General features: G+C 35.8%; 1 protein-coding gene across 4 annotated transcripts; it reads left to right on the top strand.

Moving 5' to 3' along the window:
• The first annotated feature begins 4,847 nt into the window (after positions 1-4,847).
• On the top strand, positions 4,848-9,048 carry LOC110039421 (probable serine/threonine-protein kinase WNK4). Of its 4 annotated transcripts, XM_020744475.1 has the most exons (9): positions 4,848-5,494; positions 5,676-5,713; positions 5,848-6,075; positions 6,173-6,393; positions 6,650-6,807; positions 6,904-7,300; positions 7,681-8,172; positions 8,706-8,817; positions 8,937-9,048. In XM_020744475.1, the coding sequence occupies exons 1-9, from the start codon at positions 5,408-5,410 to the stop codon at positions 8,953-8,955; spliced, it is 1,752 nt and encodes a 583-aa protein (XP_020600134.1). In that variant the 5' UTR covers positions 4,848-5,407; the 3' UTR covers positions 8,956-9,048. The 4 variants fall into 4 exon arrangements, with proteins under 4 accessions (XP_020600134.1, XP_020600133.1, XP_020600136.1 ...); XM_020744474.1 differs by lacking the exon at positions 8,937-9,048 and having other exon boundaries at positions 8,706-8,928; XM_020744477.1 differs by lacking the exon at positions 8,937-9,048 and having other exon boundaries at positions 8,771-8,885.
• Positions 9,049-11,010: the final 1,962 nt, after the last annotated feature.

Here is an 11,010-nt window from a genome sequence, read left to right as displayed (position 1 = left end):
ATAAAATAAAATTTAATAAATTATATATATATATATATAGCTTAGGAAATTTAATAATTTTGCCATTCTCAATATTTAGAAAATAGAATTTGTAATGCTTCTCTTGTTTTTCAAATGTACAAATAATGATGATATTTATACAAGTATTCTAAGACATAGAATAGAGAAAAAAGTAAATTAAGAGCAGAAATTAAACCTAGACATCAACATATGGAATTTGGGTTAATCGGTCCTTCATTTCAAAACATTAACTGAGAAAATGTTGTACCTCGGAGATATTGAATTTGTCATTGCCTGTTATTATAATATCATCAACATAAAGTAGCAGAAGTACGATACCCTGGTTAGTTCGACGAACGAATAGTGTCGAATCATGTGGACTAGAGATAAAGTCAAGTTGAGTAAGAGTATAACTAAATTTGGCAAATCAAGCTAGAGGAGCTTGTTTTAATCCACACAAGGCTTGTTTGAGTTAGCATATTATATGAAGAAAATGATAACCAGGGGGAGGATGCATATGCACCTCTTCTGACAAGTCACCTTGGAGGAAGGCATTTTTGACATCTATTTAGAGAAGCTTTAATTTATAAACAGCAGCAATAGCTAATAGACTACAGACCAATGTTAATCGAGCAACTGGAGCAAAAGTTTTTTCATAATTTATCTCATATTTTTGAGAGAAACCTTTGACTACTAAGCGAGCTTTGTAGCGCTAAATGGTCCCATCAGAACAAGTCTTGGTTTTATAAATTCATTTACAACCAATATGAGACTTATGAGGAGGAAGATCGACTAATTCTCAAGTAAAAGTTTTCTTCAAAGCCTGAAGCTCTTGCGACACAACTTGCTGTCAAAAAGGGTCAGTACTTGTCTCACGATAAGAGTGAGGCTCATGAACGGTTGCAATGACAGAATAACAATTTAAAGCAAGGGAACAGGGAGTTTCTCTTACCTTGGTAGAATGATGAAGAGTGGTGTCAAGGGTAGGTTGAGGTGTAGGTGCAGGATCAATAGTTGGAGCAGAATCAATAGAAGCAGGTGTAGAATGCCTACTATTGAGTGTATCTGAATTTTCTGTGTCAGGACTTGAAAATAACTCAATTGAGGAATCGATGAGAAATATAGAGCCAATATTGACAGCGTGGTGAAATTTAAAAAGGGACGAGAACATTATATTTTCCCAAAAAGTAACATGTCGTGATATGCGAAGTTTATTTATGTTAGGGTCCCAACAACGATACCCTTTGTGTTCAATTTCATACTCAAGAAAACAACATAAACGAGCACGTAGTTCTAATTTTGTACTTTCATGGGGTTATAGAAGAACAAAACAGACACACTGAAATAGTTTAAGTAGGGAGTAGTCAGAAGGATTCCCGAACAATTTTTTTCAAAGGGGGATAAATTTTGGAGAACTGAGATAGGGACCCAATTAGTGATGTAGGCAGCAGTAAAAGCTGCTTCACCCCAAAATTTTTCCAGACAGGAGGCAGAATGAAGTAGAGCACGACACGAACAAAATCAAGAATATGATGTTTTCGTTCGGCTCGTCCATTTTGTTGGGAAGTGTGAGGACATGAGCGTTGAATCAGGCTACTTTATTGACTGAGAAATTAGAGTAAGGAATAATCCTGACATTTCATAGCATTGTAGGTTCATAGAATTGAGCTTTGATTATAATAACAAATGAAATGCAAATTTTTTGGTAGTTCAAATCGATTTTTCAAAAGTAGATCCATGTAAACCGAGAATAATCATCAATAAATAACATACAATAACGAAAACCATTTGTTGAAGGAATATGGGAAGGACCCCAAATCTCCGAATGGAATAAGTCAAATGACTCTCTGAAATTTTTACTATGATTAAATGACAATGTTGGTTGTTTTGCAAACTGACAATATATACACTTGAATGACTCATACTTTATAGATCCCAACAAGTCACGAGAAATTAAAGTCAAAATTTTACTAGCTGAGACATGTCCCACACGAAAATGTCATTGGTGAATAAAAGAGTTGGTAGTTGTAGCAGCAGACATAAATTTATGAGGAAGATGAAGAAAGAAAAGCACGAATAATTGACCCATCCTGCGACCCATCCCAAGAATAAGTCCTGTTTTTGGATCTTGTACCTGACAGTAAAAAGGGGAAAAGTTAACATTCGACCCTTGTTCACATAACTGTCCAACAAAGATAAGATTGAGGGTTAAGCAAGGGATGCGGTAGGTTTCAGAAAGACTGAGATTGGAGGTAGATGCATGATTAGTTTGAGTGATATTCATTTTACTGTCATTGGCTGTGTGAATCAGTGGTAAGAAAAAAATCTGTGATGTGGTAGACAACAATTTAACATTGTTAGTCATATGGTCACTGCAAGCTGAATAAAAATATAAAAAAAAAACTAATGAGGGTTACTCGGAGTGACAGACATGGTCTTAGATGAATTGGAAGAGATAACATGTTTGAATAGTGCTTCTAGATCACTCATAGTGATAGTAGTTGAACTGTCAGTGACAACAACAGAGACAAAAGTGAAGCCAGGCTTTGAGGTGGTCTTGGGTTTAGAACCCCCACCTTTCGATCATAGAGGATGAGTCGAGCAATTCCCAAGAATATGACCAAGAGCATAACAATATTTTTGTATTCGACAGTCAGACAATTAAGAAAGATATGACTAGTTTATTTGCAATTCTTACATGTGTTGTTGCTAAATATCTGATTTGAGGGACTAGTGGTTGCATGTGCAATTTCAGAGTTCAAGGTTTTGTCAAGACTGAGGCGAGTTTCTTCGAAAATGATTTCTTGTATAGCCATTTCTAGTGTAGGAAGAGAATGTCGGTGGAGCAGAGAGGCTCAAATAGCTTCATATTCAGGTCGGAGAGCCAAATTGAATAAGATGAAGATGATGTTCATTTATTTTTGCATGAGATAGTTGATTCTAAATTGGTTTAACTTGAACAAGAAAATTATTCACAAATTGATCAAATTCTTGTTTTAAAGTGTGAAGCGTAGTCCACAGCTGAAAGTGTTGAGTATGTCCGGTGCTCCAATATCCATTGGCCAAGAATTTCCAAATTTCTTTTGCAGTGTCATATTGCTAATTGAATGTGAATTTGATGGAATAGAGGTGTTATACAATCAAATAATAATTTGATGGTTTTTGCTATCCAAATCTTCAAGTCGGTCAACAAATTTGGCATTAGGTTCATCTTGTTGTTTTATTGTCTTCTTGATATCTCCAGTGACAATACGCTAAAACTTTCGACCGATTAAGAAAATTTTCATTTCTTGGACCACAAATTATAGTTTGAGCCAGTCAAGATTGTTACAATAGGATTTACAATTTTTGATTTCTCTATTTAGAAGTGGAACGAACATGAAGCTAATCCTGTGCATTGTGGTCATGAGAACAGAAAGGAGTTTGCCGAAGTTACTTTTTCCTTGTGTCATGTGATCCTCTTTCTGTGGCAGAGGCGGGATCAGAAAGGATCGCAGGGGAGAGATCAAATAACGTGGGGCTACATCGATCGATGAGGACAAGATTGAGCGGTCGGCTTCGGATCGAGTAGGATAGCAGAGGGGATTGCAGGTGGAAGAGGGTTTGGAGTTGGGTTGTCGTAGTGGGGTCGCTGGAGCCGGAGCCAAAGTCGGGGTAGGATTCGATCACAACCGGGGATGGGCTCGATCGCAAGACGGGCAGGATCTTGATCACAAAAGAGGAGGGCTTCAGAGTCGAGCGGAAGATTGCAAAGGGGAGGGGCTCGATCGCAACCAACGCAAGTTCGCAGGTGCAAGATTGCAGAAGGGATCGATTAGCTCGGGCTCCGGAGCAAGGCAGGAGTTATCAGAGCTGAAGATCTATGACTGTGATAGCATATTAAGAAAAAGGAATTTGTATTTATTCTATTATTTCTCAATTGTACAAAAGAAGGACTTTATTTATACAAGTATTCTAAGATTTAGAATAGGGAATGAATTAGATTAAGAGCAAAAATTAAGCCTAGTAATCATCATATGGAATCAGTATTAATTACACCATATCACAACAATTAATGCCATTGATTTATTTCCGGTAATTATGTTAACACTCGATATATATATTTGCATAATACTTAGAAAAAAAATGGGCATTCAGTGATTTTGCCCACTATAAAAAATAGTACTCATTTCTCTCGTGATAAGAACCCATTGTTAATAGATTAGCTCATGTTACTTCTAATGAGAAATATTTGAATGAAGCGCTACCCCTTCTATTCTTACCAATGAATTTTTCACGAGATTTTAAAATAGTTTTTTACTTTATTTTTTTGATTGCATATGCATTATTCTTTGAAATTAAAATATCAAATCACTCACTCTTAAATATATTTTTTTTCTATTTGGGTCTCTTTCATTTTTTAGAAGATAATACTCCAAAGTACTTTTTAAAATATTATAAATTTCTTCATTAATTATATGATTATTTAGTAGAGGCTCCCAACTAAATATTTCATTAATGTTCATAAAGTTTATATGTATATGTATCTAGCTACTATATCTTAATTCTTATATTTAATTAAAAAGAAGAAGCCTTTTTCCATGTGGGAACTATAAATAGGCATGAATTCGACAGAAAAGGCCAAAATACATTCATCAATCACTATTAAGGTATAATCCACTTTCAACGGTCATAATCAAAAAGATTTATTTTGTAGAACCTCAACTTACACCCACAGAACACCCACCATCACAACCACCCATCAAAACCAAAGTAGCAGCCACGTCATCCCAGTTAGCTCCCCGGTCCATATTCTGTAACATAATAAAAACCTCACCTTTGGAAGGCTGGTTGAGGAAAAAAAAAAAAAACGGACTTGAAACGAAGGCGGAAAAAGGTAGTCCCGAATAAAAATGGAAACCGCGATCTTTCACCATACATTTGTTCGACACCTCCTCCTCTTCCGGCCGAGAGATTCTGCTCCGCTTCCCCGATATGGTTAGGGTTTCGCTTACTGTTGTTCCCATCGCATTCAATTTTAAAACGCTCGCATATCTGCTTTCCCCTTTCTCCCTTCCTCTCCATCACCCTTCGCTGGGCTTCCTCCTGCCTTGTTCTTGTCTCCATTAGCTCTGCGTCGAGGTCCTCGGTTGGTAGAGATTTTGGGAATTGCTGATCTGGTGGAGGATGATTTGTCGGCGAGTGGAAGCCGAGGAGGATGGCTGGGCTATGAATCTGGTCTTTCTTCCCTCGGCTTTCAATTCGTTTACTGTTGCATCCGAAGCTTTCTCTGAAGGATATTGTCAGATCGGGAATTGGGGATCGAGATTGCTGTGATTAGATCCTTTCCTTTTTTTTCCCGATTTGTTTCCAGATTTCTCGATCTTTCTTTCTTTCGCTCTGTTTCTCTCCCCTTTATTTTGGGGCAATGGACTCTTCACGTGGTGAAGAGACGAACGGTGGCTCCCCTGATGTCGAGTGCATTGAGATGGATCCCACAGGGCGGTACGTCCGGGTATGTTGGATTAAAGTTACCTCTCTCTGTATCTTCTTCTTCTTTTCTGTAATGTTAGATGCATTAGGTTTTATTAACTGTAATGGTTTATTGTGATAGATTTTTCAATGCTATGTTTCTTTGATTTCGTTCTCCGTTTCTTGGGTTTATACTTGAATTACTCCATTGTTGGTGTTTGCAGTACAAAGATGTTTTGGGGAGAGGAGCCTTTAAGACAGTGTAGGTTTATCAGATTATCCATGTTTTCTACATTCTGTGATTCTCATGCTGACAATATTTATTAGAAATGAATAGAATTTGCTTATTTTTTTTGTTTCTGTGATTGAATTGATTTGTTTTAATTTATGTGACAGATATAGAGGTTTTGATGAAATAGATGGGATAGAGGTTGCTTGGAATCAAGTTAGAATAGATGAGTTGTTGCAGTCTCCAGAGAATCTGGAGAGATTATATTCAGAAGTTCATTTGCTGAAATCCTTGAAGCATGATAATATTATCAAGTTCTATAATTCTTGGGTGGATGATCAGAAGAAAACTATAAACATTATAACTGAGCTATTTACTTCTGGGAACTTGAGACAGTAAGATCTTAACTTTGTTTATTTTTTTGTGAAAATTCCCTTTTTTATTTATAAAGTTGTAATTTTTATTTCATTTTTTTATCATTTTAATGTGTAGATATCGCAGAAAACATAAAAATGTGGATTTGAAAGCAATAAAGAATTGGGCAAGACAAATCCTTCGCGGGTTGGAGTATCTGCACAGTCATAATCCACCCATTCTTCATAGAGATCTCAAATGTGACAATATATTCATCAATGGGAATCATGGTGAAGTTAAAATAGGAGATCTTGGGTTGGCTACCGTCATGCAGCAACCTATTGCCCGCAGTGTAATTGGTATTATTTCAAGTTTGCTAGTTTCTGGAGGAAATTTACATACCTCACAATTCTTATGTATTTGCATATCTATCCATGCATGTGAAGGTGTATTTTGGTGATGGCGGTATTTTTGACGTGATGTTAAAAATTTGAGTGGTATGCAATTAATATAAATGTATAGGTGTTAGATATGTAAATATACGAAAATTGCGTGGTTTTTTTGAGTTGATGATTAATTTCGTTGGTTTTTTAGACATTTATTTTATTTATTTAGGCACTCCTGAGTTTATGGCTCCAGAACTTTATGATGAAGAATATAATGAGCTTGCTGATATCTATTCTTTTGGTATGTGCATGCTGGAGATGGTTACTCTTGAATATCCATATAGTGAATGCAAAAATCCAGCTCAAATTTACAAAAAAGTTACCTCGGTAATCCAATCTATATTTTAAATTAAAAATCAATCAAAATGTTTTTTTTTATAAATTAAATGTTTAAAAATTTGATTTTTCATTTTGATAAAACAGGGAATCAAGCCTGCTGCACTTACTAAAATATCAGATACTCAAATAAGCCAATTCATTGAGAAATGCTTGGTTCATGTTTCTGAGAGATTGTCTGCTAAAGAGCTTCTGAAAGATCCTTTTCTCCAATGTGACAATTCATCTGAGTTTGCTCACACTCCCATTCAATTAACAGCTGAAGTTTCGAATGGGAACAACAACTGTGAATCAATTTCTAACGATGTTGAATCTGACTACAAGTCGCTTCCTCTCAGCGCCGGCACGAATAGTAGCCATGAGATCCCTCCGCTCCAGTTTCTCGAATTCATGCGAAATAATCAAGGCACCGAATTCCGATTGAAGGCAGAGCAAGTCAACGATAATGCAGTCTCACTTGTCTTGCGGATCGCAGATTCTAATGGTAAGTTTTATGATGAATTTGATATAGTTTTACTAGTCATTATTATTTCGGGGCATTACATACATTCCACTCAATTCTTATCTTTTTACAATCTAACATCCTTTACATATCTAACATCCAAACATTCATATTTACATGCATATCACTCAAATTTTTACCATCACATCAAAAATACCACCACACTATCTATTGAAAAGTGAAATACACATTCTCATGCATAGGTTTATGACATGAAGGTGTTACAAAGTTTAAATATCAAACTTTAGGCGTTAGATATGGAAATAATTAAGAATTGTGTGATGTGATATGTATGTAAATTTACTTATTTTTCTTAATCCCTGCATCCTATTTGATTAAAAACTGTAAACTTCTGCTTGCAGGAAACGCAAGGATTGTTCATTTTCCATTTTATTTGGATTTCGACACGGCGCATGCAATATCTGCTGAAATGGTGGAACAACTCGAGCTGCCTGATTATCACGTCGATTTTATAGCTGATTTTATTGATTTCTTGATCATGAAACTGGTTCCTGGTTGGAAGCCTTCAGCAGATGATAACTCTTCTAATGGAGTAATGACTCCATTAAAGGAATGTGAAGCTGGCAGCAAGGACGAAGAAGCTTCACGTCAGTGTCGATGCGCGTTGCCATCCACTGTTTCATCCGTCGATATCGGGATTGATCAACTCGGTTTGGCTCATCTCGAAATCGATTCGTACAAGAAAGCGGTCGAAAGTATGTGCCATGCAGATTTAAACTGTGATGATAAATGCTCTCAAGGATCAGCCATGTCATTAGTTTTAACTGCCAGTTGTAGGAGCTTCAGCCAATATGCTCCAGATATTGATTTTGCCACTGCATATTGTGATATTGGTTAGTACAAATCTATGAAAAGGAAGATTTACATACCTACAAATCATTGTCTATGTGTTTACATATCTAACATCCAAACTTCAATTTTTACATGTATGCCCACCTTACTTATGCATGGAAAAGGTGTATTTCACTTCTTCAAATCTCAAAATACTGGTGTTTTTTATGTGATATGAATGATTGGGGCACGTATAGGTGTTTGATATGTAAGTACATAAGAATTTTGTGGTATGTATCTAAATGCCCCATATATATTTCATATATTTTAATATTTACACTTGTAATACTTTGGTGTCATAAATGTATGCATGAAAAGATATATTGCATGTTTGAAAAGTTTGTAATTGTGCTATTTTTGATGTGTTCTTAAAGTTGTGAGTTTTATAAATGTAAATATGCAACATAAGAATTGTGTGGATGTATGTAAATGTCCCCCATGTACATAATTGGATTAGATGGATATAGATATTATATTCTGAACTTCATCGATGAGATAAATATGGTAAGAAAGTTGCTGTCTTTATTGGCTTTAGGGAAATGTCAAGAACTTGAAGTGGAGCTGGAAAATATTGAAGCTCACTATGAAAGTTGGTTGCAGGAGCTGTCAAGATGGAAGGAAGAGGCTATTGAAGAGGCTAGAAAGAGGTGGTCTATGAAGAAGAGAGATGACTGATTGTTTCTCCTCTCAATTTGCTTTTATTTGTTTTTTTTTATTTTTTGGTTAAAATGTAAATTGATGTTTTGCAATGATTTCTTTTTTGTAGGTTTACAGTGTTTGTATAAATCAAATAAATAAATAAATAAATCATATTGAAGATGGCGTGTGAGGTTGTTCAAGCTTGAAGATTTATGCAGGCAGAAAATGATTGTATATGAGTAGATTGAGAAATAATAAATATTTTTTTGAGTATTGTTATTTGTTGGCTTTTGCAAAATTTTTCAAGTGTGATAATGAATTAATCCTTATATTCATTAAATTGATAGTTATTTGGATTCTACTATGTGCTGTTAACATCATCTTCAAGCTTGACTTGAAAAAAATTTGATATAAAATTTTGGCTTTTAGCTTCACTCATTTATTTTGCTTGGATCTCATATCCAAATCAAAATTTGAATCAATTAACAATTAACAAAATTTATTTAGGAAAGAGAAACAACTTACCCATGCTGGAATTTACTTACATGTCACATAATTCTAATGTATTTATAGATTTAACAGTCAAATTTTGCTATTTAGGGTTTGTTTGGGGGAACTGTAGCTTATTGACAATTTGTTGATAAACAGCTAATCCAAATAAGTTATTCATCAGTTGATCAGAATAAGTTGCTTGACTATTTGGTTTGTACTGTTGGAAAATAACTGATTTGTATCTAATTATAGATAAATGATCATTCCGCTTCTTTGCAGTAAAACTGTTTACAACAGAATTGTCATAACAATATATTTGATAGTTAAGAAACAAAAAATCACTCCAGAACAGTAAAAAAAATAAGATACATGACTTACATAACAATGAGTATTAAGTATACACTAAAAAAAACAAGAAATATTAAAATTATATTTAAAAAATTCAGACGGTGTATGTCCCGAACTACGTCGTCCTCTAAGGATGTCATCGAACCTCACGTTCACTTTTGACAGTGGAATCTTCTGGACTGCCTGGCCACCCGAAGGAGGCACACTTCTCCGAACCGTCTGCCCACCACAGGCACTTATAGAATTTTCTCCCGTAGCTATGTGCCCGACGCGACGTCAGTAAAGAATCGCATGATGAAAGCCAAAAATCTCGCGAGGAAAAAAATTTTGGCACAATATGTAAAATTTCGCAAAAAATTCCAATACAGAACCAAAAATTACATGAGGAAAGCCACAATTCCATCAATAACCATCAAATTTTGATATTTAGGGTTTGTTTGGGGCAACTGTAGCTTATTGACATTATGTTGATTAGCAGCTAATCCAAATAAGCTCTTCATCAGTTGATCAGAATAAGACACTTGACTATTTGGTTTGTACTGTTGGAAAATAACTGATTTGTAGTTGATTATGGATAAATGATCATTCTGCCTCTTTGCAGTAAGACTGTTTACAAAATTTTTTTTATAATAATATATTTGATATTTACGAAGCAAAAAATCACTTCAGAATAGTAGAAAAAATAAAATACATACCTTACATAACACTGAGTATTTATACACTAAAAAAAGCAAGAAATATTAAAATTACATTTAGAAAATCTAGACGGTGTTTGTCCTGAACTACGTCGTCCTCCAGGGATGCCATCGAACCCCGATCACTTTCGACAGTGGAATTGTTCGGACTGCCTGACCACCGGAAGGAGGCACACTTCTCTGAACCGTCTGCCCATCGTGGACACCTGTAGAACTTTCTCTCGTAGATATGTGCCCGACGCGACGTCAGAGAGAATCGCATGAGAAAAGCTAAAAATCTCGTGAGGAAAAAATCTTTGGCACAATATGTAAAATCTCGCAAAATATTCCAACACAGAGAGCCAAAAAATCGCATGAGGAATACCTCAATTCCATCAATAACCACATGGTTACATAAAGCCAAAATCCGCATAAACTTACAGAGAAACATAACAGGAGCACCAAAGGAGCACCGAGTAAGAAGGGAAAGGAGAGGGACAATTCTAAGGGCGAGAGGCGCGAGTGTGGGAGATCGATCGCAATGCCAGGGCAAGGAGAGAGACGCGAGATCGAGATTGAAAGAGCATCGAGGTAATAATCTGTAAAGGAACTCATGCCGCAGAGTCAATCCCGCGGTCTCGATCCTTCGAAAACAACTCCCGTCCCGCCGACGCGTTTCCAGATCTG

Source organism: Phalaenopsis equestris, unplaced genomic scaffold, assembly GCF_001263595.1.
Source record: "Phalaenopsis equestris unplaced genomic scaffold, ASM126359v1 Scaffold000002, whole genome shotgun sequence".
Lineage (NCBI taxonomy): Eukaryota > Viridiplantae > Streptophyta > Magnoliopsida > Asparagales > Orchidaceae > Phalaenopsis > Phalaenopsis equestris.
Note: the sequence above shows the minus strand (reverse complement) of the source record. Positions and strands in the feature narration are given on the sequence as shown.